This window comes from Molothrus aeneus, chromosome 6 (genome assembly GCF_037042795.1).
Source record: "Molothrus aeneus isolate 106 chromosome 6, BPBGC_Maene_1.0, whole genome shotgun sequence".
In the NCBI taxonomy this organism is placed as follows: domain Eukaryota; kingdom Metazoa; phylum Chordata; class Aves; order Passeriformes; family Icteridae; genus Molothrus; species Molothrus aeneus.
The window spans coordinates 9,185,450-9,211,465 of NC_089651.1; the positions used below are offsets into that span (position 1 = coordinate 9,185,450).

Consider the following 26,016-nt stretch of genomic DNA (forward strand, 5'->3'; position numbering starts at 1 on the left):
GCGCACTGGGCCGCTCTAGCCCGCTGGGAGGACTTGGGAGGAGCAGCCGAGAAGAGCCGCTCTAGCCCGCTGGGAGGACCGCGAGGAGCAGCCGAGAGGAGCCGCTCTAGCCCGCTGGGAGGACCACGAGGAGAAGCCGATAAGGGCGGTTGAAGGGCCCCGCAGAGCGCAGGTGTGGAGGGGGATGCGCGGGGGGTCTCCTCCTAAACCCACTGGACCCGCGCTGATCCCACCCTGATCCCACGCCGTATCCCGAAGGGAGGGGCCCGCATGGGAGGGTGCAGCCCTCTCCCTGTAGCTCTGTGCCCCCGAAACCTGGGGTAGGGGTCCCCGCTGTGAGGGGGGAGCGTGGATCCGTTAAGGGCCTACACTGAGAGGAGATCCCTGAAGGTGGGAGTCCCTCATCACAAAAAAAAGGGGTCGCTGGGTGGGGGGGGGGGAGGGTCCCATCCTGATTTCCCGCCTCAAAAGGGCTTCCCTCATTGAGGGGGGAGCCGTCACTGTCCTCTCTCACCCCAAAAAGGCGGCCTGTTTAGAGGTTATCCCGTCCTGGCGCCACATTCCAAAAGGGCGGCCTGGCTGGGTGCCGGGGGAGTGGCCCCGTTCTGGCGCCTCATTCCAAAAAGAGCTCCCTGCCTGGGGAGGTGTCCCTGTTTGGAGACTCCAACGCCAACCCCATTCCCACCAGCCACTCCCCATAGTATCACCATCTCATCACCCCAGACACCATCCCATCCCGCCCCCTTCCCAGCCCCCCCCTCCGGACCGCTGTCCATTTCAGACTGGACCTTGCCCTCTTTGCAGACAGATTCCATCTTTGGCTCCGAGTGCTGCGCTCAGCTTCCATGGAGGTGAGCCTAGAGCAGGGGTGTTGGCATTCCTGCGGGGTCGGCATTCCTCCTTTTCCCATCCCACCGCTCCCCATTTTCCCCACAGATCCCCAAAAAACTGGTGACAACGGTGTCCGGCTGTGCTGATGACGCACTGGCCGGAGTGGTGGCCTGCAATCCCAGGCTCCGGCTGCTCCAGGGACACCGGGTGGTCCTTCGGGATGACCTGCAGGCCATCCGTGGCCGTGTGGCCCTGCTGTCCGGGGGGGGCTCCGGCCACGAGCCCGCCCATGCAGGTGAGACCCCCCCCTGTCCCACCCGTACCCGCCACCCACAGACACAGTGCCGAGCCCTCTTCCCTCTCCACAGGCTACGTGGGGAAGGGAATGCTGACCGGAGTGGTGGCCGGAACCATGTTCGCATCCCCGTCCGTGGGCAGTGTCCTGGCGGCCATCCGGGCCGTGGCACAGGCCGGAGCAGGTTGGGAACACACCGGGGTGGAATTGTGGGGTTCCTTCCCTGGGTGCTGCATCATTCCCGTTGTCTCCACATCCATCCTGCAGCCGGGATCCTCCTGATTGTGAAGAACTACACTGGGGACCGGCTGAATTTCGGGATGGCCCTGGAGCGGGCGCGGGCCGAGGGGACCGACGTGCGGATGGTGGTGGTGGGCGACGACTGCGCCTTCACCAAGCCAGGGAAAGCCGGGCGCCGCGGGATCTGTGGCACCATCCTCATCCACAAGGTTCTGCTGGGACCCTTCGTGGGGATTTGGGGAATTCTGGGGCGTCACTCACTCGCTCTGCCCGGGACAGGTGGCGGGAGCTCTGGCCGAGGCGGGAGCGAGCTTGGATGAGATCGAGAAGAAGGCGATGGCGGCTGCCAAAGTCATGGGTGCGTTGTGTTATCCCACGGGAATGCTGTCCTGTGTCCCCCAGCCCCTGAACCCCAATAATCCCCCGAGTTTTAACAGAGCATTCCCACCTGCACAGGTACCCTGGGGCTCAGCCTGTCTCCCTGCAGCATCCCAGGATCCAAGCCCTCCTTCCAGCTGGCTGAGGATGAGATGGAGCTGGGGCTGGGTGAGGAGGGGCCCCTTGGTGTCCCTCTTGGGTCCCTGGAGGGTCCGAGTGTCCCTGCCCCTCCGGGGAGGCGTCACCAGGGCTGGGATGTGACACGGCCCCATCTCTGCAGGGATCCACGGCGAGGCTGGAGTGCGCAGGATGAAGGTGAGGAGGAAATCCTGCTGCTTCCTCCCCATTCCCAGATCCTCCTATTCCCAGACCTTGCCACTCTGCTCTTCCCCTCCTTTGTGCCTCCTCCAGATGCTGCCGGCAGATAAGGCTGTGGAGACGATGCTGAAGCACATGACAGATCCATCCAGTGCTTCCCACCTGTCCCTGACCCCTGGTAGGTAGCTCCTCAGGACCCTCTGTGCTCCTCCAAATCCCCTGGATCCCAGTCTCACCCTGCCCCCCATCCTGCAGGATCCTCTGTGGTGCTCGTGGTGAACAACCTGGGTGGATTGTCCTGCCTGGAGCTGGGAATTGTGGCCGGAGCTGCTGTGCGCTGCCTGGGTGAGTGCAGAAGGGAGCTTGGGATCCCATTCCCTGGCTCTGGCTGCTCTGGAATGACCCTGTCTCGATCCTGGATCCCGCAGAGAACCAAGGGATCCGCATCGCCCGGGCCTTGGTGGGATCCTTCATGACGGCGATGGAAATGGCTGGAGTCTCCCTCACCCTCATGCTGGTGGATGAGGAGCTGCTCAGGTTGATCGGTGAGTTCCCAGTGGGAATGTGGCCTGGGATTGGGGCACGGGGGTTTCCACATGCTGGGTGATGGGACACAAGGTCGGTGGGATGTCTGGGGGTGGAATTCCTGGCTGCTGGATATGCCAGTGAGGATCCAATGGGATCCTGAGCCACCACATGCCTCTGGCTTTTCCAGATGCCAAGACCACGGCCATGGCGTGGCCCAACATTCTCGCGGGACCGGCGACCACCCAGAGGGAGGAGGTGCCAGCACCGACTGAGCCACCAAGGAAGCCAGAGGATGAGACTGGAACTGGTACAAGGCTCCCATCCCTTGTCACATGCCTCAATTTCCCTCGGGAATGTGCAGGATGCATCTCCTCTCCGCAGGGCTCAGCACGGCGCGGGTGCAGCGTGTCCTGCAGCGGGTGTGCAGCACCTTGCTGGATATGAAGGAGAAGCTCAATGAGTTGGATCGGGGAGCAGGTGACGGGGACTGCGGCCACACCCACGCCCAGGCGGCCCAAGGTGGGTGTGGGGAACATTATCCAGGGAACTGTGGGGAGTGCTGCCCCAATGGCACCTCCCAGGAGTGGGGAGTTCCCCGGGACATCCCTTCTTGGGACTGAGGAAACCTGGGTGTCCCTTCCTGTAATTGTATCCTGGAATGTCTCTGCATCCGGGCAGCTTCCCTATGAAACTGAGGGCTGTCCCTGCTTGTCCCCACAAGGCACAGGGGACTGCAGGGCCACCCCCCATCCTGTTATCCCTTCTATTCCCACAGCCATCCAGGACTGGATGCGGTCCCGGCCGCCTCCGGCTGCCCCAGCCCAGCTGTTCTCCGCCCTGGCTGATGTGGTGCTGGCGCAGATGGGAGGCTCCTCCGGAGTGGTGAGTGGGAATGGGAATGGAAATGGGAATGGGAGAACACACCTGGGAATGGGGCCGTGTTTCCAGGCTGAGATTGATGGTATTCCCAAAGCTCTACGGGCTCTTCCTGACGGCGGCTGGCCAGAGCCTGCGTGGCCGCAGCGATTCCGCAGCGTGGGCTGATGCCATGGACGCCGGGATTGAGGCCATGCAGAGGTCAGTGCCAGGGGCTGTGGAACCCCAGTGCCCCCTGGGAATTCCCAATCCCCCCTGAATTTCCCTGCATCCCACACAGGTACGGAGGAGCTGCACCAGGAGACCGGACAATGGTGAGTGCTGGGAGAGGCCAGGAGCCGGGAAGGCTTCCAGGAAGATGCCAGGGAGTTCCCACCTGGCCTCAGCCCTGGCTTCCAGACTAATTCCCACTCTTTTCAGCTGGATTCACTGTTTGCAGCTGGACAGACTCTGCATTCCCTGCGCAGTCCCGGTGCTGACCCGCTCCAAGTGCTGGCGGCAGCTGTCCAGGTATGGAGAGCTGGGATAGTGGGACAATTGGATGGGGATCCCTGCCATTGTCCTGGAGAACACCCTGTTTTCCCCGGCAGAGCGCAGAGGCGGCGGCGGAGGCCACCAGGCACATGGAGGCTGGGGCGGGCAGAGCCAGCTACGTGCACTCATCTCGGCTGGAGCAGCCCGATGCTGGGGCTGTGGCTGTGGCAGCAGTGCTGGGAGCGGTGCTGGAGGGGATGCGGGACCCCCTGGGCACTCAGTAATTACAGGGATGTGTATCCCTAAAAATCTGTGTCCCCTTGTGGTGATCAAAACGGTTATCCCAATAAACCCTTGTCCCCTGCCATGTGACAGGGAGGTGTATCCCAACAACCCCCTGTGTTCCTTCAAGGATGTTTCTCAATAAACCTAAGGACATGGCCCCCAGTAACCCTCTGTGTCCCCCATGCTAGCCTGGAGGGGTGGGATGGTGGAATTTGGGGGTGTGGGGGTGCCCCCCGTTGCTCCAGGCTCAGAAGGGAGATGGGAACAGGGATCCTGTGACTGGGGGAGGAAGGAAACCCAGGGTGTGGAGGGGAAGCCACAGAGCTCACATGGTTCTGGGCACGGGGTCTGGGGGCGAGTCTGAGAAAGAGGCAGAGGAGAAGCAGGGACAGGGCAGAGCATGATCCTAAATCCTGTGGGGTGACCACGGGGAGATGTCCCATGTCTCCAGGGAGGCAGGGAGGACAAGCCCTTGGAAGGGACAGCTTGGCTTGGCCAAAACCTACTCCCAAGCTCCCACCTCTCCGACCCCAGCTCCCAGGCCCTCCCTTGTCCCCAGGGATTTGAGTGCCAGAGCCCTGCAGAAGCCAATGTTTTATTCCACGTCCATGAGGTCCCTGAGTGGCTCCACCCTGAGCCGGATCCTCTGGAGTGGCAGTGATAAGGATGCTCCTCCTTGTCCCAGCGAGGCTCTGGCAGCTCCAGCTGCAGCATTGAGGGATGGCACCGGCAAGCGCTGGGGTTGGGCATGGCCTGGGATCCAGGCAGGAGCTGCCATGTGGAGGCACAAGGATGCAGCTTGGCAGTGCTGGGAGATCCCCAGGATCAGCGCTCAGCAGAGAGCAGGGGCTGTGGGAGACAGGGATGAGCCAGGATCCCTCAATCCTTCCCCACCCTCAGGACTGTGCTGGGGGGCAGCTTCCCAGTTCAGCTTCCCAGATCCACCCAGCGCGTCCTGTACCTGGCGGGAGTCCGGGGAGTCGGAATCCGGACGCTTCCAGCTGGGCCTGGCCAGGGCAGCCACCACCAGCACTCCAAAAATGAGGATGAGGAGCCCCAGGGTGTTGGCAAACACGGCCTCAGCCGGCAGGAGCTTGTACGCCATGGTCCCGTTCTTCCTGGAGTGGGGAAGAGAGGCTGGGAATGTTCTGGATATTCCCAAACTCCTCTCCCCAGACCTTGCAGGGAAGTGTGCAGAGAGCCACACACCTGAGGAAGTGCTCAGTTCCCTTTGCTCTGCGCTGATCCCTCCCAGAGCCAGCCCAAATCCACATCCTGAGCCCCCTCCCATTATCTCTGTGAGGGATCTTCCCAAGCCCACCCCACCCCTGCCCCTGACTCACAGGCTGAAGAAAAGCTTCTCGTTGATTCCTGACAGGCAGGAAGCCACGGACAACATGAGGATGGTGGAGCCAAAGAAAACATGGATGGGCTTGTAGAGTGCCCGGAGCCAGGTGGGAGCCCAGGGAAGCAGGAACGCTCCAAAACCCGCTGCCCACTGTGGGAAGAGAACGTGAGGGTGGAAAACTTGGGATGTCAGAGGGTTTAGGGGATGCAGGAGGGATTCCCACCTGGCAGGAGAAGAGCAGGACAGTTCCCAGCCCCATCCAGCTGTGCAGTGAGTACATGTTGGGCGTCCCTTGGGAATTATGGAAGCAGAACACAGCCGCCAGCCCCAGCACGGTCAGGACGAATGCTCCCAAAGCCAAGCTGCCGTGCAGCACCTTCCAGGGAAGCTTGGGGCCGCTCCACGTGTGGGGAATGCGGTAAACCAGGGCGGCTGTGAGAAGGAAAAAATGTCAGGAAGGAGCCATGGCGGGATCCCTGCGCTCCCTCTGCTCACCTGCGCCGTAGAGCACCACCAAGCCCGTCACCATCAGCACCGGGTGCCAGTTGAACGTCCGGGAGCTGCCGTCCAGGGAAAAGCCCCCGCGCCAGTGCTGGCACCAGGTGCCCACCATGGCCACGCAGAGCAATCCCAGCGCTCCCAGGAAGGCACAGAAGGGCAGGAAGGGCACGTCCAGCATGGCCGGGGAGCGGTGGTGGCACCTGTGGGTGAGCAAGGAGCCGGCTCAGTCTCCGGATGCGGTCCCAGGGAGGAGCCACGGAAAGGGGAACTGGGAACCCCAAAAGGGTGTGGGGGGGCCAGCTGTTTCCCAGCCTGGGAAAGGTGACAGGGATGGAGCTGCTTCCCAGCCACGGATGGTGGCCCAGCTGCTTCCCAGTCTGGGAATGGTGGCAGGGATGGATCCAGGATGATGTCACCTGGGGATGATCAGGGTGCCTTTTGGGGCTTTCTGACATTGCCAGGAGGAAACACAGAAAGGGGAACTGGGAACGCTGAGGGGGTGACCAGAGTCCAGCTGTGCCCTGGACTGGGAAGGAGGCCAGCGATGGAAAAGGATGTGCAGAGCAGAATTCCTGGGAACAGCACCCCAGGGAATGGCAGCGAGGGGCTCTCGGTGTCAGCTGCCATGGTCCCCCTGGCAGGAACGCGACCGCTCTCATTTGCATGTGATTTGCATGTGCGCCCAGAAATGGGTATTTCTGTCCCCTCTGGGGACGGGGAATGTCCCGACACCCTCAAATCAGCTGCCTCACGGGACATAGCAACAGGAAAGGGGTGGAGACACGCGGCCCTATGGTTCCCCAAAATGTGGGACACAGAGACTCACGGATCTCCCAAGTCTGGGGTACTCGGTGCCATGGCTCCCCGAAATCTGAGAACACGTGGCTCCACAGCCCCCCCCCACCCAAACCTGAGGCTCCCCTGGACCTGGAACAAAACGCCCGGCCCTGACACCACGCAAACCCCAGAGCACGGGCTCCCTCGGCCCCTCACAACCCCGGAGCCAACCACCGGCTCTCCCAACCCCGGGGCTGTACCTGGGCCCCACCGCCCCCTCCTCGTCACTGGGCGCCGCCATCTTGGCGAGCGCCGCTCTGCCTGTTCATCTCTATGGTTTTCCCACGCACCCCAATGTGCTGCCACAGAGGGGAGCAGTGGCCAGAGCGGCCCCGCGGGTCCTCCAGCCTCCACTTCCGCCTTCACTTCCGGCTCTGGCGGCCGTTTCCATGGGGACCAAGATGGCGGCGGCGGGTGAGCGCCCGGGGCGGGGGTACGGCGGGGACCCAGCGGCACCCCCGGGACCGGGACCTCCGGCACCCAGCGGGGTTTGGGCGTATCTGGGGAGGCGGCCCGGGAGCGGGAAGGGGGGCAGGGACGGAAGGAGAGGCGGGCGAGAGGGGGCCCGGAGTCTCCGCAGTGGTGGCTGTGGGAAGGGGCGGAGTGACGCGGGATCTGGAGGGGCAGAGAGTGATCTCTTCATCCCCATATCCAGCTCTTTACCCCCTCATGCCCATCAGTTTCTCTCTCCCATGACCAGCCTTTCTTCCCCCGCATTTCCAGCCACCTTTCGTCCTTGTCCGGCCCCTTTACCCCTGTCTGTCACCATGTCTGCCCCTCAGGGAATTCAGCCCCAAGCACAGCCCTTTTCCTGCCGGGACACGGGGAATCCCTGTCCCCTCCGGCCCTCTCCAGCCAGGATGATCCCTGAGGGGGCTATTCCCGTGGGATATGTATCCCACGAGGGCTGTACCTGCTCCGGTGTCCCGTCTGTCTCTCCTGACTCCTCTCTCCCTGTGCCCAGAGTGGGACATGCCTAAACCTGCTCAGAACTGCCCATGGAGCTGGGAACAGCCAGGAATAACCTGCTTGGACACTGCTTCTTGGGACTGCACGTCTCACTCATCCCTGGATTTCCTCACATGGGGATTGGGGTGCATTTCAGGGGCAAGGAGGACACTGGAGGAGAGAGAGGACACAGCTCATTGGGTTTTCCTGGTTTCTGGGATCCATCCCAATTCCTGTGTTCCCCCTCCAGGTTTGGGATGTCGGGAGAGGCCCTGCTGAGCCCCCCCAGCGCCATGATCCGTTGGGAATGCTGGGGCTGAGGGCTCCAAGCCCCCGGAAGGAGGATGCTCCAGCCCAGCAACTACAGCCTGGTGCTGTTCCTGCAGTTCCTGCTGCTTTCCTACGACCTCTTTGTGAATTCTTTCTCGGAGCTGCTGCGCACAGCTCCGGCCGTGCAGCTCGTCCTCTTCATGTAAGTACAGGGAATGTGGGGAAAGTCCTGGAAGCAGATCCAGGAGACCCAGGACCCCACAATCCCTCTGTTCTCCCGGCAGCATCCAGGACATCGCCATTGTCTTCAACGTCATCATCGTCTTCCTCATGTTCTTCAACACCTATGTGTTCCAGGCGGGATTGGTCAACCTCCTGTTCCATAAATTCAAGGGAACCATCCTGCTCTCCGCAGCCTACCTGGCACTCAGCATCTCCTTCCACGTCTGGATTATGGTAGGATGGCATGGGCACAGCTGCTGGATTCTCCCAAAGGGTTTTTCCATGACCCCCAGCTTCCCACAGTCCTTTCTCATGGTCTTCCCCTGGAAGGTGTCCCATGGAAGATGTCCCATTCCATGACCCTGTGGTTGGCATCAGCCTGGAAGTGTCCTGCCCAATGCCAGCCCCATCCCAGCTCATTCCCTAAGGGCTGTGACCCATCAGAAAATCCTCTTTCCCCAGGGAAAGCCTGTGCTAGCAGCTCCTGGTTTTTCTGGGATTAATCTGGGGGCAGCCCCCTCCCTTCCCACAGCTCCAAGGGCTGTGCAGGCTCCTGGATCTTTCCTGGCAGCACCTTCCCCTTTTCTTTCCTGAATAAACTCCTTCCTAGCTCCTTCCCAATGGAGCAGTTCCCATCCCCTGGACACCTCCTGGAGTTCCCTCCATCCTGCTGCCCTGGAGCACAGGGAAAGTTTGGGGGGTCAGGAGCCACAGCAGCTGCTCTGATGCTGCCCACGCCGTCCAGGAAGGGGATTTGCAGGGATTTGCAGGGATCTGCAGTCTGAAGCCGGAATAGGTCCGGGCTCAATGCCTAAATCCCCTGAGCTGCTTAACCTTTGGGGTAGGGAGCTTCCCAAATTTCTCCAGGTGTAACTCCTGCCTTGATGTCCCTCAATCCTGCTCAGAACCTTTGGAATGGGGTGAGAGTTCTGGGAGGGCTCAACAAAACTGCTCCGGGGGTTACTCCCAGTTTTCCAACCCCCTCAGAACCTGCGCTGGCGTGACTCCAGCCGCTTCATCTGGACTGAAGGCCTTCAGACCCTGTTCGTTTTCCAGAGGCTGGGTAAGGACTCCAAGGATCAGGGTGGGATCCCACATCCTTTGGGGGTGCTGGGGGCCCTCTCTCATCCCGAAATTCCCTGCAGCGGCTGTGCTTTACTGCTACTTCTACAAGAGGACAGCTGTGCACCTGGGAGACCCCCTCTTCTACCAGGATTCACTCTGGCTCCGCAAGGAATTTGCCCACTTCCGTGGCTGATGGATCCCCTGGAGTCTCCTTGCACTCCATCGTCTCTGTCGGGGTCGGTTCTGGCTCATCCTTTCTCTGGGGTCCAGCCCTTGGGATTTTGGGAGTCAGCGGGAGGCTTGTGGGGCATCCCTGCGTTTCAGGGCCACAGCCTTGTTTGGGACTGGAATATTTTTGGAAACTCTGAAGGAATAAATTGGATGTATTTTCCAGAGGCTGCTGGGTGTTTGTGCCCACCCGGTGTGACTGCTGCACTCCTTACATTGTACCCCAGCTCGGCGCTGCGCGTGCAGCCGCCAAACGGGGACATTCCCGTGCTCCGATGTGGGATTCCTGTCCCGATGGATACAGGGGGCGGGGTTAGGAGGGAGGGGGACTCGAACCCGCGCGGCAGCGCTCGGTCCTCCAACCATAAAGAGGTGCGGGTAGAGCGGCAGGGCGCGCGCCGCCAATCACCGAGAGGGGCGGGCCATAGAGCGGCTCCGCCCTCACGCTCCGCGCCCTCGCCCTCGGCGCCCCCGTGCGGGCGAGCGCGGCGGCGGCGGTTCCCATGGAGATGGAAGATGGCGCCCAGGGGTAGGAGCAGGACCGGGGGGGGAAGCGGGGGATCCCGGAGGGTTACGGGGGGTACCGGGAGGAACCCGGGTTGGGAGCGGCGCTGGGAACGAGGCAGGGGGGCGGCCGAGGCGCTGCAGGGCTCCGGGGCCGCGCTGCCATGCCGGCCCCGTGCCCCCCCTCATGGCCGCCCCGTGTCCCCTCAGACCGCCATCGCTCCTCGGCTCCGCTGCAGGTCCTGCTCTTCCTCAACGGCTGGTACTGCGCTACTTATTTTCTCCTGGAAGCGTTCGTGTTCGTGTACAAAGGTGAGTCCTTCGCTCCAGAACTCCTCTCGATCCCACCGGGACGGGCGGGAATGTGGTGCTGAGGGCGGTGCTTTTCCTGCAGTGCTGCTCCTGCCCTACCCCGTCTCCAACTTGGTGTTGGACGTGGTGCTGCTCCTCCTCTACCTCGGCATTGAGGCCACACGCATCTTCTTCGGTGAGTGCCCCTGAATGCCAGAGGCTCCACAGAGAGCGCAGTCCTGGGACACCCCCGAAGAACATCCCTGGATGTTCAGGTTGGACAGGGCAGGCAGCAACCTGGGCTAGAGGAGGGTGTCCCTGCCCACGGGAAGGGACATTTAATTCCCCATCCCAAACCCTCCCATGATTTCCATGGTCTGATCCCAACTCTGTGTTCCACAGGCTCCAAGGGGAACCTGTGCCAGCGGAAGGTGCCGCTGTCCCTCAGCCTGGCACTTACAGTGCCGGCAGCTGTGCTGGCTGTGTACTACCTGCTGCTCCAGACATATTCCCTGCGCCTGGAAGCGTTCCTGAGCGCCATCCTGCTCCTCTTCTACGGCCTGGAGCTGCTCCTGGGCGTCCTGGCGCTCCTCTCCTTCTCCAGGTGCTGCATCCCAGGAACTGGGGGAGCCGGCGCGGGAGCTGCCAGGTTGGTTTGGCACCCACACATCTCTGTCTCTGTCCTTTTCCACAGCACGGATCCCTACTGAGGACACGGCCCAGGGACACAGGGGAGCATCACCCGTGCCAGCTCCACTTCCCAGCCCCGGGAAGGGGGAGGATCCCTCCTTTCCCACTGCCCATTTCACCTGGTGCCACCTGGACATATCCCTCCCACATTTGTCACTTCTACGTGGACACATCCCTCCCATTTTTCCTTCTTCCCACTTCACCAGGGACCTGCTGCCACATATTCATCCCTCCCTTTTCCCACTTCACTCACTGCCCCCTGGACATATCCCTCCCACCTTTCCCATTCTCCAATCCTCTTGGACACCTCAGAGCTTGAGCCAGCTCAAGGTATGAAGAATCCTTTTTTTTTTCTACAACCTTCCACAATAATTCACTATTTTCCAATAAATATTTATTTTTACTTGGTGCCCAGGAATGTGGGTCCCCCTGGGAATGCTGAGGTGCTTCCAGCACCTCAGAGCCAGTTTGGGAAGCACAGGAACCCATTGGAGGAGGAAGAGGGTGAGGGACAATGGGTGCACAGACCTCTCCAAATCCCTCCCATTCCCTCATTATCCCAAATCCCGCCGTAGGAAGGCAACAGGAGCGCTGTGTAAAAGACTGACAACGTCATCTGAGTTTATTACACAATTCCAACCTATCCAAAGACAAATCTAATCACTGCGAGCAGGAGGGGCGGTGCCTCGCCGGGGCTTCCAGGGATTTGCTCTGCAATTTGAGGGGAATCTTTTCCCCCTTCCACTATTTGGAAAGAAACTAAAAATCTGTGGCGGTAAGTAAAAAAAAACCCGGAGCTCTCCTGCCGAGTGCTCCCACCTCGTGGGGCTTGGGAAAATCAGGGTGGTTTTTCCTGAATTTGGGTTATTTCAACTTAAAAAGACTTCCAGGGCCTGGGTTTTCCCACCTGAGTGTGATTCCAGCCCTGGAAGTCACCCAGTGTGTCCCGGCTCATCCTGACCCTCCTGGGCTCTCCCTCCCTCTCCTTCTTGGGATTCTGAGGGGACACAAGGGGGTCACAGCCTGCCCTGCCTCTTCCGCTTCCTCTAAAACAAGGAAGGCTCTGCGGGAGAGGCCGGAGCTGCCGTTAGGGTGGGAATGCTGCTGTGGGGAATGTTGGGATAGAGAGGATGACCCCCAACCCAGCTCCAGCCCCTTTTTCCCAGCTCCTGGAGGGTGAAGGGGCAAAGGAGGAGCGTGGCACAGTGTCCCACCAGGGTGATGGGGATGCGAGTATCCCCAGGCAATCCAGAGGATGGCACGTGGCTCCTGATCCTAGGATCGGGAGCTGTGCATCTCCAAGCCCCCAAGCTGCACAGGGAGGGCTCTGTCTCCTCCGTTCCCCCCCGGACTGGGAAGGGCTCACAAACCTCCCTCCATGGAATAAAAGCACCATTTCTCTTTGGGTCCGAGTATCCACGGAGCAGAGCGGGATGGCCCCAGGAAGCAGCAGCAGTGGTGGGGGGGATTCCCAAGGCCACGAGGTGCGGGCGGGGGTCCCGCCCGGAGGGGGCTGCGGTGGCGAGGAAGGGACCGGGATGGGGCGGAGCAGCCTCGGGCACGGCATCCTGGTCGAGGTGAGGAGATAGAGTCCATTAAAAACCACTTCCTGCCAAATTCCTGTCGGGAGAGAGGAGAGGAATGGTGGGAGCGCCCTTCCCTCATCCCTCACGCTTCCAGGGGATTCCCCAGCCTCCCACCTTTCTCAGTGGTGCCGGTCCCTGTCTCTGTCCCTGTCCCGATGCCGCTCGTGCTCCCGGCTCCGCTCCGGGAAATAATCCTCGTGCCGATCGTCGCTGTGGAGCAGATCCCGGTGCCGCCGGCTGCTCTCGCGGGACCGGCTGGGAGAGCGCTCCCGGGATCGGTGCCTTTTCCTTTGGGAGAAGAGGAGACAAAACCCAAAGAGTGATTTTTTAGTCGCTCACCTGCAGGGAGGATCCCCTTCTCTGGATCCAGGGGAATACCTGGAGCTGCTGCTGGAGCTGCTGCTGTAGGATTTGGCCTCAATTCCATGCAGGCAATCCTTGAGGGAAGAGAGGAGGACGCGGCACCGCTCGTCGCTGGCCACGCGCGACTGCTTGATGACAGCGATGGCTGTGAGCAGCGTCTCGATGGCGTTGCTGTAATCCCCTGAGGAGCGGAGCAGGGGGTCAGGAGCAGGAATCCATCCCGGGAAAGGGGACATGAGGGACACGGGAAGTACCTGCGCTGGCGCCGGACACCGCCTTGGAAATGGCGCTGCTGGAGATGGCGCGGTTGCGGTTCATGATCTCCTCAAACTCGCCCTCGCTCAAGGCCGGGATCGGCGGGCCCAGCTCCCGGCTGTCGGCAAAGCGGGAATGCGGGTTCAGCGGGATCCTCCCCGAGCATCCCAACCCCACTCCTGCCCAGCTCACCTGCTGTGGTTGTAGGGAGCCATGGCCTTGCTGTAGGTATCCGGAGGGGGTCCCAGGGCAGCGGTGGGCGGCGGGAAGAAGGCGGGATTGAGGTGCAGGGCAGGGGGCACGGCCCCCGGCGGGGGCACGGCCAGGGGCGGGGGCAGCCGGGGCGGCGGCGGCAGCAGGTGCTGGTAGGGAATTCCAGGAGGAGGCGGAGGGACTCCGAAAGCGGAGGAGAGGGGAGGCGGGGGGGGCATGGGAGGGGGGGGTAGCCCCATGAGGGGCAGCGCGGGGGGGCGGCTGAAGAAGGGCAGGACTGAGGGGGGCTTCTCCATGCGGGCGGGGGGCAGCGCGTTCTCCGTCGGCGTCGCCCGGCCGTCCACCGCATCCACGGAATCCCGGGAGTGGGCCCGCGGCGGCACACCTGGAAGTGGCACGGGGGAAGAGCTGTGAGGTGCAGCTGGAGGGCGTCCGGGTCTCCGAGATCTCCTGCTCCTCCTCTTCCTCCCACCCCTGGAGGGCTGGAGGTGCCCAGAGAGAGATCCAGCCGGCCACACATAGCCTCCACTTCCATGTGTTTTTCCAAGATGGGCCCAGCTTTCCAGCAAGACCCCGCACAGTGCCCTGGGGACAGGCAGGTCATAGGGACAGGAGCCAAAAGCCACAAGGAATGGTGAGAGATCCCCAAAGACATCCAAAGACCCGGAGAGCCTGAGATCCACACATGGATTTGGAGAGACCCAAGAGTGGAAGAACATGAGGGGAGAGAACTCAAGTGCTGACAGCAACGGAGCTGCTGCGCTGCTGCTAGAGGAAGGAAAACTCAGCATTCCGAGAGGGTCAAGGAGCCTTGCTCTATCCAAAGAGGCACTGAGGATGAGACAGAAGGGGTGTGACAAGAGCCACGGCTCCCAGCTGTGCCAAAAGGCTGCATGGGAGCTCCACTGTGCCCTGGGGGCAGCCGGAACTCGGCCCAGGGAACACTCCCTGCTCCACCAAAACTGCAGGGCAAGTTGGGACACAGCCTAAGCACCAAGCAGCTGATCCCCTCGGGCGCCTGAGCCAAAGGAAGGGAGCGAAGCAACTCTGCTGGGAAGGGGGAGTTTTCCTTGCACAAAACATGCCAAGGGATCTACAACGACCAGAGCTGGCCAAGACCTCCTCGAACATGCTCCTGCCAGGACAATCCCTGCGGATCCCATCGCATCGCTGCGGAGTGAGGCCAGGACCACCTATCACCATTGAGGGACGCCCACGGCCAGGCCCCAGCTGGAATATTCCTCCAGTGTTGGGCACCTTACCTCCGCAGGGATGGAAAAATTCTGGAGCAGATCCAGAGAGGAGCTACTAATAGATATGGAGGGTCTTAGCTATGCTGAGAGCCTGAAGAGCTTAAGCCCATTCAGTTTGGAGAGGAGGAGGAGGAGGCTACGAGGGATCTTCGCAGTGTGGGAGCACCTAAAAGGGGATCATAAAGACTCGGGTCAGGAGCTAATCCGGCTCAGGAATGGGAAAAACAACCCCCAGACGCTCCTGGCAAGGTTTCCCCCCATCCCGAGGGCTCGCTGGGCTGGACCTGGCAGCTGATCTGGGGGGATTTGGGATGTGTGTGAGATGGAACCCCCCGCCCGCCTCACACTGGCGCCGCACTCACGTTTGCGAGCCTGAGCCTCGAACTGCGACAGGTTCTGCCGGGTCGCCAGCCTCACCTCCACCTTGTCTCCATTCAGGATCTTTCCAGGAAGCAGCTCCAGGAGTTTATGGACTGAGTTCTCGGAGGCCACCACCACCTCCGCGTACCTGCGCGGGAGAGAGGGAGGTTGAGCCCTGAACCCGCGGCAGAGACCTCCCCCAGATCCTCCTCCTGATCCCATCCCACTGTTCCACGCCCCCTCCTCATTTTTCCATGCTCTTTGGGATGCTCCATGGATTCCCTATCCCAGGCAGGAAAAGCGCTGGCTTCTCCCTCACCCTCCACCAAACAATGGATGTGGCCATGAGGGCCTGGCTCCCATCACTCCCACCCGAAATTCCATTGGCTCTCACCCCTTGGATTGGCCATTGGCTCGGTTCTCCGCGAATTTCAGCTCCACCACGTCGTAGACTCCAATGGAGCGGATGGTCTGGATCAGCTGCTGGTCAGTCGTCCACTGAGGGCATAGGGAACAGGCTATGGTATCCATGTCTGTCCCCAGTGTCCCCTCACCCACCTGAGGAATGTCACCCCCAGACTTCCTTAGGGAACTTAAAACCATCCAGAACAAGCCTTGGGAATGGATAACAGCGACAAGTTCTCCTGACAAGACAGAGCTTCCCAAAACTGTTCCTGCATCCCTGAGCAGGATAAGGCAACTGAGGAGCAGCATCCCAAAGTCACAGCTTCCAGGGGACATCAGCAGATACCCAGCCCAGCAGGTCCTCAGGGATACAAATCCCTTTTCCCTGAGGATCACAAAGCCAAGCCCAACTCACAGTCCAGCTCAGGACTGAGGGGGAGCAGGCCCTTCAAAATCCCTGCCACTCCCCTAGAGAGCCCAGCAGCCCCTCAGAGGTTCCCCAGGAATCCTGAATTTCCCAGGAAGATGAGCTCACCCAGGAGAAGCTCCCGACGTAGACGGCGGCCCTCTTGTTCCGGAGGCCGCTGTAGGTGTACAGGATGGCCGGGGGTTTGCTGTTGGGCTTGGGAGATGGCTCCTGACGGATCTCCGGAGGCGCTTCCGAGCTGCTGGAACGCTTTTCCTGGGGCTGGGAGCTGGCTGCTAACACGTCGTCGTAGAGATCCATCTGGTCAGCATTACTGAACTCCGGGTCCTGCTGGGAAAACGTCATGAGATCCTGCCTTGGGAAGCCTTCTTTGCTCTTTCCAAACCTGCTGTCCCGATTCCCAAGCAGAATTTCCAAGCCGAGTTCAAAGGTTTAAGGCCCAAATCACTTGGTTTGGGTCTATGCACAGTTGGGAATTACAGCCACCCCTTGCCTGGGCAATCCCAAAAAACAGGATGATGGTCTCTGATTTCATGGAGTAATGAAATGGTTGGGGTTGGAATAAGGACCTTAAGGATGATCCCATCCCACCCTCTGCCATGGGACACCTTCCACTATCCCAGGTTGCTCCAAGCCCTGTCCAGCCTGGCCTGGAACACTTCCAGGGACGAAGCAGCCACAGTTTCCCTGGAAATCCATTCCAGGGCCTCACCATCCTCACAGGGAAGAAATTCTTCCCAATATCTCATCTAAACCCCCACTGAGCTCCAGCACATTCCAAGGACCAGCCTACTTGGATCCCACACAACAGGACAAGACCCTGTTGCTACCACCAGGAAGAAATTCCCAATTTGGAGGGCAAGAATTCAGTGGTGGAAACCATATGGTAGGCAAAACCAAATCCCAAACAGGGATGAGCCTGTCGCTCCTTGGCAACACATGCATCCCAAAAATCCAACCTGGGAATTCCACACTGCCCTCAAACCATGCCAAGCACCCCAAACTTGCTCATTTTTGGGAAAAAAGCCCTTTTTAGGGTATGAGTTCCCACACATTGGATCTGTCCCTTTGGCAGAGGAAGCTCAGGAAGCTCCAGAGCTGGGAATTCCAGCGTGTCCTAGATCTGCCTCCCAATTCCCACTCTGTCCCAGGCTACATTTAATTTGGAATGTCCAGCAAGTGCTGTGTTAACTATGGATACCAGTTCCTCATTCAGATTGTGCCAAGTGTTTCATCCCACAAAATCACTCTATGAGGATCCATCCCACAGGAGCTGGTATGCCACAAAAAACAGAGGTTCTGCTCCCAAATTTTCAATTCCAGGCAGTCTGGACAATGTTTTCTGCTGCAGACAGTCTGAGGGTCAGGGCATTGCAAACATCCTCTTGGGAGCTGGACAGAGAAGGACACTCACACACAGCTTTCCAAGGATTGTGGAAACCCAGGAATCCAAAAATCCAACCATTTTCCCTCTCCCTGAACTTTTGCATCCAGCTCTTTCCCTGGAGCTGATAAAAGAATGATTTGAAAAGGGAGCTGTAGTTTTGTGTTCATTTCCCAAAAAAGCTCAAGTGTTTGGTTAATCCAACTCCCACGCTCCCACCTCCACCAGGAGCCTTTGGACACAGCCCAAGGCTGGAAGATTCCCGCCTGGAAGTTTCAGAAAGTCAAGACCAAAAATAGGAAGGAGGGGCTAGAGGAGGAATCCCTTGGAATCCCTGAGTTCTGCTACTTAGGGGATTCAGCTTGGGAGATTTTAGGGATTCTCCTATTCCCCATCCATGCACACTGAGTTGAGGTGCACAGGGATGAAGCTGGGCACTGTTAGAGGGAATCACCACGTGGGAATGTGGGATTTGGAATTACACTGGCATCCCTGGAGTGCCACAGGGACACCACAGCACCTCCCCACTGCTTTGATCCTGGCATGGATTAATTCAAGGTGCTCTCCTGCCACACATCCCAAAAGGAGGAACATGCCAGAGTCATTGGCCTGGATCATCATTCCAGCTTTGAGAATCCTCCATCCACTTGGTCCTCCCAGGAGATTCCATGGGATATTCTCACCCAGTAACCAGAATAAGCTTCTCTTGATCACTCCAGGAGTTCACAGGAATTCCTTTCTCCATGGTGATTCCTTCCTCCGGGTGCTTTGCTTCCAGTTTCCATGACTTTTCCTCTTGCCAACTTCTCTCCACAAGCTTTCTATGGCAGTTTCAAATTTTCCAACATCTGCCTTCGCACTTGCTTTCCCATATCCATGAACTCCCTAAAATCTGCTTCTCCAACACCCCCTTCCTTCATCATTTCCTCCTGTGAATCCCAGATATTCCTGGGATGGGACAAGCAGCACAGGAACAGCAAGCTCCCGCACAGATTCCCAGCCTGGGTGATCCCATGGATTTGGCTCCGAGTATCCCCTCACTGTGTAATTCCCTGGAAATGCCTCTTCCAGTTGGGATTTCTCATTCTTCCAACCAGGACACAGCTAAGCTCCTAAATCCCAAACATTCTGTGACCAGCCACGTGTCACAACCCACAGGGAAACCCTTTAATCACAGCTGGAGGTGGCAGCCACCGAGATTTGGGAACGATTGGGAATGATCCTTCCCTTTTTCCAGCCACACCAGTTGCATCTTCCACCGGGATGAGCTGCAGGACACTGGGATCTCTTCCCAAACGAAAGGGGGGGATCTGCACCCCCATCCCAGCCCTCACCTGGGTGAACTCCTCGTCGGCGTAGATGTCAATCAGATCCACTCCCTCGGACATATTTCCAGAGGCGGGAAGAGCGGGAGCCCGGGCTGGGACCGGGCGGAGCCAGGACACGGAAGGTGCTCTGGGAATGGGGGCAGGGGGTCACTGAGGCCCTGGGGACCCGCTGAGGGCGTCTCCCCAAATCCCTGTGTGCCCCAAATCCCATTTCCTCACCCCAGGCACTGTGCGCCCCTAAATCCCCTCTTCCCTCCAAATACCTGTGCCCCCCCCTAAATCCCTTCTACCCCCTAAATTCCCACTGCCTCTCAAACCCCCTCGTCCCCCTAAATCCCCGTGTCCCCCCAAATCCCATGTTCCCCCTAAATCCCTGTGTCCCCCTGAATACCCTCTGCTCCCCAAATCCCTGTGCCCCCCCAAATCCCATTTCCCTCCAAATCCCGTGTCCCCCCAGATCCTTCTCTCCCTCCATATCCTGTCTCCCCCCCAAATCCCTGTTCCCCCCCAAATTCCCTGTGCCCCCTACGATCCCCCACTGCCCCCCCCTTTTCCGCGCCGCCCCGTCCCCGCCATATGCGGCCCTGCGGAGCGGCGCGGCCCGGGTTGGGGGGTTTGTGGGCAGGGGGAATGTGAGGGGAGGGGGCGGCGGGTCCCGATATGTCGCGATAGGTCGCGCCCCCCACCCCGGGGCCCCCCTCCCCCGATCCCAGCCCCGCGCGCGCCGCCCGCGCTCACCGCCAGCGCCGCCGCGCCCACTTCCGGGCGTGGCCACGCCCACTTCCGGCACGCCCCGCCCCATCGAGCCGGGAGGGGGCGTGGCCAGAGCGGCGCCCGGCAAGATGGCGGCGGCCAGGGTGGGGGGGGAAGGGGGGAAAACTGGGAGGGCAAAGGGAAGGAAAAGGGGGAAAAGGGGAGAGAAAGGAGGGAGAGCGGGAAAAACAGGGTAAAATGGGAGGAAAAGGGTTAAAAGGGGATAAAAGGGGAAGGAGGGGGAAAAACATTGGGGAAAGTGGGGAAAAAACGGGGGAAAAGGGAGGGAAAGGGGAAAAACGGGGGAAAAGGGAGGGAAAGAGGGAAAAACGGGGAGAGAGGGGGAAGGAAAAGGAAGGGAAAGGGGTGAGTTTGGGGGAGAAGCAGGATGGGAGGAAAATTAGCATATTGAGGGGAAAAGAGGAGAAAAAAAGGAGAGTCTAAGCAGGGAAAAGGGGATTTTTGGGTCAACAGGGAGGTCTGGTGGATTGATGGGGTCTGGGTAGCGGGGTTTGAGGGAGGGTGGGATTGGGAATCGTGTCCAGTAGGATTTGGAGAGGCTCCTGTGTGCACGCACTCCCAGGCCTGATATCCCTGTGCTTTCCCTGTTCCCTCCAGCTCTGCTCCCTGCGCCGGCAGCTCCTGTGGCCGCTGATTCCACAGCGCGGCTACCGGGGGGATTCCCCCACGGATTCCGGGAAGGACATGCTGGAGATCCCGCTGCCCCCCTGGCAGGAGCGTCCGGATGAGCCCCTGGACACCAAGAGAGCCCGGCTGCTGTACGAGAGCAGGAAAAGGGGGATGCTGGAAAACTGCATCCTGCTCAGGTAGGCTTGCCTCTGAGCATTCCAGGTCATTAATAGGGAAGAGTTCAATGAGGTAGTGGAAAAATCCTTGGGATAAGTTGCTCCAAGATCTTGCTGGTCCAGGATCCAATGATGGAGTAGAGCTGGGAGAGCTCAGTGAGCCAAAATCCTTTGGGAAGGATGTATGTAAATCCTGTGACATGTAAATGCAAGGCCAGTTGGGTTTTGGGATTGAAGGAGAGATTAGAGACATAGAATTGTGGAATTCTGGAATGGTTTGGTTGGGAAAGGACCTTAGGGAGACCTTTCACTATCCCAGGTTGCTCCAAGCCCTATCCAGCCTGGCTTGGACACTTTCAGGGATGGGGCAGCCACAGCTTTCTGGGAAGTCCATACCAGGGCCTCACCACCCTCTCAGGAAAGAATCCCTTTCCAGTATCTCATGTGAATGAGCACATGGAATCCTGGAATGGTTTGGGATGGAAGGGACTAAAGGGTCATCCAGTTTCACCCCCTGCCATGGGTGGGGACGCCTTCCACCAGACCAGGCTGGGTAAGGGCATTCCAGGGATGGAGATACCACAGCTTCTCTGGGAATGCTGTGCAGGTGTTTTCCCACCCACTGAGGTGAGGGAGGGCAGGCTGGGGGTCGGTGTTTTCCAGGATCACACTGAGCTGGTCCCTATATCCCAGCTCTTCCTTCATCTCCCGCTCATCCCGATCCATCCCTCTCCAGCCTCTTTGCCAAGGAGAACCTGGCGCGCATGAGCGAGGAGCAGCTGAACCGCTACGACCGCCTCATCAACGAGCCCAGCAACGACTGGGACATTTATTACTGGGCCACTGGTACGTGCGGCCATGCCCTGGGACACTGGGGTGGCACCTGGGCACAGCACAGAGCTGACTTTTCCCTGTTTTCCCCTCAGAAGCGAAGCCCACGCCGGTGGAATTCGACACTGATGTGATGGCCATGCTGAGGGAATTTGCCAAAAACAGGAACAGGGAGCAGAGGCTTTGGCAGCCGGACCTGGAATATCTGTTTGAGCCACCACGCTGAGGGAGGGGACGCCTCTGTCCCCATTCCCTGGACTAGCGCAGGGATGTGGGGCTCTGGACTGGCATTTCCACCTTCCCTATGGTTTTCCTCCTCTCCCAGCAGCCTTTGGACATTCATGGAATGCTGAATAAAGCCCTGACTACTGGCCTTGCCTGGATGCTCGCCCTGCCCCTCTCCTGCTTTGTGACATCGGGGTCGTGCCCTCGGTGACATTCCCACTCGATCTGGCACATGCCACTTCACTGATATTCCCAATTCCCACCTGCCCCTTTTCCCAGGACCCCCAGGAGGTGACCCCACCCCGGGGCGGGGGCTTTCGTGGAGCTGGAGCCGAACATTCCCCGTGGTGCCCTCCAGCGACAACCAGGGAGGTTGTCCGACCTCCTGCCCTCCGGTGACAGCCTCCCGGGAGGTCCCCGTTGTCGCGGTTACCAGGAGATAGAGTCGCGTTCCACGGGCACATTCCACAGCTTCCGGGCCTGCCGGGAAGGCCCCGCACCTCCAGTGCAGCTCCAGCCATGGCGTAGGGCCGTGCCTCGGGCCATTCCCGGCGCCAGGGGCCCATTCACAGAGCCAGGATGCCGTCCCAGCCGCAGGACTCGCCCGCCGCGGGATTGGGGACGGGCTTCCCCATGGTGAGGGGCCCCCCCTCCGAGCTCATGGGCTTCTACATCACCACCTACGAGGCAGCCTTTGGGAAGAGGCCCAGGGGGTCGCCCCCAAAGGTGAAGGAGGGGCGCATTTTGGGGATTGAGCCCCCCAGTGACAGGAGCATCCACCCCCTCCTCGGCGTCCACACCGGCTCGGGATACGTCGTCAACAACTACTCAGAGCTCAGATCCCTGATCTGCCCTCATGTGGAGCGGTAGGTCCCTGCTCCAGGAGTTTGGGGGGCACCTTTTGGGATCACTCCATCACAGCCATTCCCACCACAGCCAGGACACCGACATTTCCACCACCGCCGAGGACTTCAAGGTCTTCGGGCGCCCGGAGTACCGCAGGATCTTGCCCGAGCATGTGGATGATCCACAGTGTCAGTATCCCACTGGCTTCTCCTTTTCCAACCTCCGTTTCGGGGAGGTGAGAGCCCCAAATGCATCTGGGGAATATGGCATCCAGAGGTACTGCGCCACTCCTGCCAAGCCAGGTATGATTTTGGGGTCTTGGGAATCCCAGGGAGAGCTCCAGCCTTAGTGGGAGGGTTTTGGGGTGTTGAGATCCCAGGGAAAGCTCTGTTCCCAGGAGATTCTGGGGTCTTGGTGATCCCAGGGAAAGCTCTGTCCTTAGGAGAATTTTAGGGTGGTAGGATTCCTAGGAAACCTCCAACCGCAGGAGGGTTTGAGGCCCTGGGGGTTCCAGGTCCAGCTCCAACATCAGGAAGGTTTTGGGATTATTGATGGTCCCAGAGCCACATCCAACTCTAGGGATTTTAGGATGTCAGTGTTCCTGGAGCCAGGTCAGACCTCAGGAGGTTTTGGGAGCGTTGGAGACCCCCTGTCCCTCTCAGACACAGTGGGACAGGTGTATCCAGGTAATGCCAGGCCTGGGAACACAGGGGACATTCCTGCTCCATCTCCTTCCCACAGATGTCCCACCAAGGGCGACGGAGCTGTCGGGCTGCACCGGGACCGCCCCGAGGAGTGACCTCACCGTGCCAGAGCAGCCTGTGAGCCCTGTCCCCACTGTGTCCCTTGTCCCCCCCACCCCTCAGCACCCCAGGGGACACTTTTCCTATCCCACAGCTTGATGTCGGTGATGGTCGGGCGGATTCCTTTTCTGCCACGTGCAGCACTGTAAGCAAAGGGACGGGGTGGCAAGGGGAGGGGACATCCTGTCCCAGTGCTCCCAGTGGGCTCTGAGCATGGGAATGGGCAGGATCTCATCCCTGTGTCCCCACACAGTACCAGCCTGCCATGGGCTACCCAGCCCCCTTCGCCCCCCCGGAGATCCAGGTGGGACCCAAGGGAGTCACAGCCGTGAAGGTGGGTGCAACCATGTCCCTTGTCCCATCCCTTTTCCCAAGGAACCACACTCCCAACTCACTGCATCCCTCAGAAGCCGCTGGGGTATGGCACTATCCAGAACCAGTACCTGATCAAGCATTCACAGATGGCCCCCATAGCACCAGGTGAGTTTGCGGGGGGGGGATCGCAGCCCCCAGGAGGAGTGGACACCCCCCTCACTAATCCCTCCTGGATTTTCCAGGCTGGTGGGCAGAGACTCCAATCACCTGGGCCCCGAGATCTGTGGAGGGCATCCAGATCCCAAGTCCCAGTGGCTTCAGCACCAACAACCGCCCCACCAACCTGTGGCGCATTGATGACCCCCTGACGTGACTCCCCCCCAAAAAGTGCTGCTGCATCCTGGGAATCCCACCCTTGGCTTTTCCCAAATCCCCCTAGGAGGAATAAAGACCCTGCGCAATGCCATTGGATTGCTCCCTCATTTTGGGGGTTTCCTGCATCCCAAAAAGCTGGCAGGAGGGGTTTGGGTGGTCGGGCGGTGTCACCTGGCCAGCTGCCGCTGGAGGGCTGTACAAGCCCTGCTTTCCAGCTTTCTGAGCCGCCTTTGGGATGACACAGCTGATTTGCGGCAGGAAAATGCGGGCAGGGCTGTGGTGGGAACCAGGAGGATGAGGAGGAGGAAGGACTCCGCAGGGTGGGCAGCCATGGCAGGGCGGGGAGCACAGGAGAGGCTTCATCCGTATCTTCCCTGGCCATGGGGAACAAGATCTGTGCCCCAGGGAGTGGGTCCCGGCAGGGTCCCAGGGGATGTGAGGAATCACAAAGGGACTCCCCACCAGTTTAAGGACCCCTACCCAGTCAAGGCATCCACACACAACTCAGGGAGCCCCTCCTGCCAGTTTAGGAATTCCCACCCGGCCCAGGGACCCCACACTCAGTTTAGGGCCTCACGCCTAATTCAGGGTGTGGACGCTGATGCCAGGCTGCTGGAAAAGGGGCTGGGACTGCTGGGGTGCTCCTGCCTGGTTTGGGGACAGAGCCGGGACAAGTAGGACGGGAATGGGGCCGTGGGAATGGCGGGGCGGGGCATGAATGGGTCTCGGTGGGCGTGGGAACGGTGGGGCGGGGCGTGAATGAAATTTGTAGGCGTGGCCTAAATGGGCGCGAACGGCGGGGCGGGGCCTCTTCCCGGTGGCGCGGGCTCCCATTGGCCGCGGCGCGTTGCCATGGCCACGGCGTCGCCCTCCCCCCCCACTCCGCCGCCCCGCCGGGTCCGGTGCAGGTCCCGGTGCCGGTCCCGGTGAGCGATGGGCAGCGGCGGCTCCTCGGGGCGCGGGGCTCGGCTGGCGGCCGCCGAGGGCCCCGACGGCGTCGAGCAGCGGCTGGAGGTGCGGGGCCGGCAGGTCCCGGCCGAGTTGTGGGCTCAGCAGGGGCTGCGGAAGCTCTACCTGAGCGACGCGGGGCTGCGGGAGGTCCCGGACGAGCTGGCGGAGCTGCAGCACCTACGGACCCTCGCCCTGGACGGCAACGAGCTGATGGAGGTGCCCGAGGCCGTGTGCGACCTGCCCCACCTGGCGCACCTGTACCTGGGCCGCAACGGGCTGCAGGGGCTGCCGCCCGCCTTCGCCCAGCTCCAGAGCCTGCGCTGCCTCTGGATCGAGGGGAACTTCTTGGCGCACTTCCCCCGCGCCCTCCTGCAGCTGCCGGAGCTGCGCAGCCTCCAGCTGGGGGACAACCGGCTGTGCCGGCTGCCCGCGGCGCTGCCCCGCATGGCCGGCCTGCGGGGGCTCTGGCTCTACGGGAACCGCTTCCAGGAGTTCCCGCCCGTGCTGCTGCGCATGGATCACATCCGCGTCCTCGACCTGGATCGCAACCGCATCGCCAGCTTCCCGGACCTCAGCAGCCTCGCCTCCCTGCGCCTCCTGTCCTACGACCACAATCCCGTCCGGCAGCCGCCCTGCGTCGGGGATGAAGTGCAGCTGGTGGGGGACGGGGCGCAGGAGTACATGGAAGAGCGGCAGGAGCGGCTTCAGAGCCTGCAGCAACAGGAGGAGGAGGAGGAGGAGGGCACCGAGGCGGCCCCGGTATCCCCGGAGGATGGGCCTGAGGATGGGGAGGGGGAATTTGCGGCCCTGACGGGATCTCCTGAGGAGACGTGAGCCGCTGTCCCCCTGAAGGGGTGCAGAGCCTCCCCCTGCCTCCCAGGGAATTCTCATCTAGGGCTGGGAAAGGAGGAAGTTCACAGCCTCCACAAAGAAAAACTTACAGTCTGGGACAGCAGCGTTGTGTCCTGGACTGGCAGGGCTCATGGATCCCAAAGGTTATCCCACCTGAGAGCATCCCACCTACTCCAGGTGCCTTGGATTGGGATACAGCCCTCTTCCCTGAGGGGTGATCCCACACTGCCACCCCATGAGAACGGGGACATTTCCACTCCTCCACCTCTGAAAATCCTTTGCTCCTGTTCCAGTGGGCAGCACAGGAAAAAGCAATGCTGGTTGCATCCATTCTGTGAATCCCATCATCCTGGAGAGCTCTGAGGTTTGGGAACAAAGGCACAGACCCTGAGAACCCCATCCTGCTGCTGGAATTGGGCTGGGGGAGAGAATTTTCCACCAGGCTTCTCTTGGCCATCAGGTTTGGGAAGGAGCCGATGGAAATTCCTCCTGGGTCAAAGCACTGCCTGTCTCCAACCTGGACAGGGTTTTGCCTCTGTGGGAAGAGGAGGCTCAT

General features: G+C 60.4%; 8 protein-coding genes across 17 annotated transcripts; 6 read left to right on the top strand and 2 right to left on the bottom strand.

Moving 5' to 3' along the window:
• The first annotated feature begins 61 nt into the window (after positions 1–61).
• TKFC (triokinase and FMN cyclase) lies at positions 62–4,391 on the top strand. Of its 3 annotated transcripts, none has more exons than XM_066552235.1 (18): positions 62–172; positions 805–851; positions 937–1,126; positions 1,200–1,310; positions 1,394–1,575; positions 1,646–1,724; positions 1,823–1,912; positions 2,025–2,059; positions 2,156–2,240; positions 2,318–2,407; positions 2,491–2,607; positions 2,778–2,897; positions 2,972–3,109; positions 3,366–3,472; positions 3,564–3,667; positions 3,747–3,780; positions 3,887–3,976; positions 4,057–4,391. In XM_066552235.1, exons 2-18 carry the CDS (start codon positions 846–848, stop codon positions 4,222–4,224), a joined length of 1,746 nt encoding a protein of 581 aa, XP_066408332.1. In that variant the 5' UTR covers positions 62–172; positions 805–845; the 3' UTR covers positions 4,225–4,391. The 3 variants fall into 3 exon arrangements, with proteins under 3 accessions (XP_066408332.1, XP_066408333.1, XP_066408334.1); XM_066552236.1 differs by having other exon boundaries at positions 138–172; positions 782–851; XM_066552237.1 differs by having other exon boundaries at positions 147–172; positions 809–851.
• A 413-nt stretch (positions 4,392–4,804) lies between these two features.
• CYB561A3 (cytochrome b561 family member A3) lies at positions 4,805–7,161 on the bottom strand. Of its 3 annotated transcripts, none has more exons than XM_066552243.1 (6): positions 7,112–7,161; positions 6,069–6,274; positions 5,797–6,005; positions 5,569–5,723; positions 5,187–5,343; positions 4,805–5,074 (listed from the first exon to the last, which is right to left on the bottom strand). In XM_066552243.1, the coding sequence occupies exons 1-6, from the start codon at positions 7,150–7,152 to the stop codon at positions 5,051–5,053; spliced, it is 792 nt and encodes a 263-aa protein (XP_066408340.1). In that variant the 5' UTR covers positions 7,153–7,161; the 3' UTR covers positions 4,805–5,050. The 3 variants fall into 3 exon arrangements, with proteins under 3 accessions (XP_066408340.1, XP_066408341.1, XP_066408342.1); XM_066552244.1 differs by lacking the exon at positions 7,112–7,161 and adding an exon at positions 6,901–7,006; XM_066552245.1 differs by lacking the exon at positions 7,112–7,161 and adding an exon at positions 6,491–6,573.
• A 126-nt stretch (positions 7,162–7,287) lies between these two features.
• TMEM138 (transmembrane protein 138) lies at positions 7,288–10,460 on the top strand. Of its 2 annotated transcripts, XM_066552247.1 has the most exons (6): positions 7,288–7,325; positions 8,110–8,331; positions 8,414–8,585; positions 9,339–9,414; positions 9,497–9,652; positions 10,359–10,460. In XM_066552247.1, exons 2-5 carry the CDS (start codon positions 8,204–8,206, stop codon positions 9,607–9,609), a joined length of 489 nt encoding a protein of 162 aa, XP_066408344.1. In that variant the 5' UTR covers positions 7,288–7,325; positions 8,110–8,203; the 3' UTR covers positions 9,610–9,652; positions 10,359–10,460. The 2 variants fall into 2 exon arrangements, with proteins under 2 accessions (XP_066408344.1, XP_066408343.1); XM_066552246.1 differs by lacking the exon at positions 10,359–10,460 and having other exon boundaries at positions 9,497–9,812.
• TMEM216 (transmembrane protein 216) lies at positions 10,102–18,838 on the top strand. Of its 3 annotated transcripts, none has more exons than XR_010783823.1 (6): positions 10,102–10,173; positions 10,359–10,460; positions 10,543–10,635; positions 10,842–11,043; positions 11,134–11,459; positions 18,613–18,838. XR_010783823.1 is itself a non-coding variant. In XM_066552249.1 (5 exons), exons 1-5 carry the CDS (start codon positions 10,161–10,163, stop codon positions 11,147–11,149), a joined length of 426 nt encoding a protein of 141 aa, XP_066408346.1. In that variant the 5' UTR covers positions 10,102–10,160; the 3' UTR covers positions 11,150–11,532. The 3 variants fall into 3 exon arrangements, 1 of the variants encoding a protein (XP_066408346.1); XR_010783822.1 differs by lacking the exon at positions 18,613–18,838 and adding an exon at positions 11,705–11,915; XM_066552249.1 differs by lacking the exon at positions 18,613–18,838 and having other exon boundaries at positions 11,134–11,532.
• Positions 11,726–19,525, bottom strand: CPSF7 (cleavage and polyadenylation specific factor 7). Of its 2 annotated transcripts, XM_066552239.1 has the most exons (10): positions 19,442–19,525; positions 18,710–18,830; positions 16,100–16,318; positions 15,554–15,657; positions 15,162–15,307; positions 13,526–13,931; positions 13,333–13,451; positions 13,094–13,259; positions 12,830–13,003; positions 11,726–12,749 (listed from the first exon to the last, which is right to left on the bottom strand). In XM_066552239.1, the coding sequence occupies exons 2-9, from the start codon at positions 18,761–18,763 to the stop codon at positions 12,835–12,837; spliced, it is 1,383 nt and encodes a 460-aa protein (XP_066408336.1). In that variant the 5' UTR covers positions 18,764–18,830; positions 19,442–19,525; the 3' UTR covers positions 11,726–12,749; positions 12,830–12,834. The 2 variants fall into 2 exon arrangements, with proteins under 2 accessions (XP_066408336.1, XP_066408337.1); XM_066552240.1 differs by lacking the exon at positions 19,442–19,525 and having other exon boundaries at positions 11,726–12,697; positions 18,710–18,976.
• SDHAF2 (succinate dehydrogenase complex assembly factor 2) lies at positions 19,499–21,476 on the top strand. The gene is made up of 4 exons (XM_066552248.1): positions 19,499–19,560; positions 20,075–20,283; positions 20,999–21,108; positions 21,189–21,476. The coding sequence occupies exons 1-4, from the start codon at positions 19,546–19,548 to the stop codon at positions 21,317–21,319; spliced, it is 465 nt and encodes a 154-aa protein (XP_066408345.1). The 5' UTR covers positions 19,499–19,545; the 3' UTR covers positions 21,320–21,476.
• Positions 21,477–21,590: 114 nt separating this feature from the next.
• Positions 21,591–23,748, top strand: LOC136558003 (uncharacterized). 2 transcript variants are annotated; one of them, XM_066552242.1, is made up of 7 exons: positions 21,591–22,184; positions 22,255–22,466; positions 22,906–22,985; positions 23,062–23,112; positions 23,221–23,301; positions 23,375–23,447; positions 23,525–23,748. In XM_066552242.1, exons 1-7 carry the CDS (start codon positions 21,898–21,900, stop codon positions 23,653–23,655), a joined length of 915 nt encoding a protein of 304 aa, XP_066408339.1. In that variant the 5' UTR covers positions 21,591–21,897; the 3' UTR covers positions 23,656–23,748. The 2 variants fall into 2 exon arrangements, with proteins under 2 accessions (XP_066408339.1, XP_066408338.1); XM_066552241.1 differs by having other exon boundaries at positions 23,221–23,447.
• Positions 23,749–24,590: 842 nt separating this feature from the next.
• Positions 24,591–25,442, top strand: LRRC10B (leucine rich repeat containing 10B). Its single transcript, XM_066553020.1, has one exon. The coding sequence runs from the start codon at positions 24,591–24,593 to the stop codon at positions 25,440–25,442; it is 852 nt and encodes a 283-aa protein (XP_066409117.1).
• Positions 25,443–26,016: the final 574 nt, after the last annotated feature.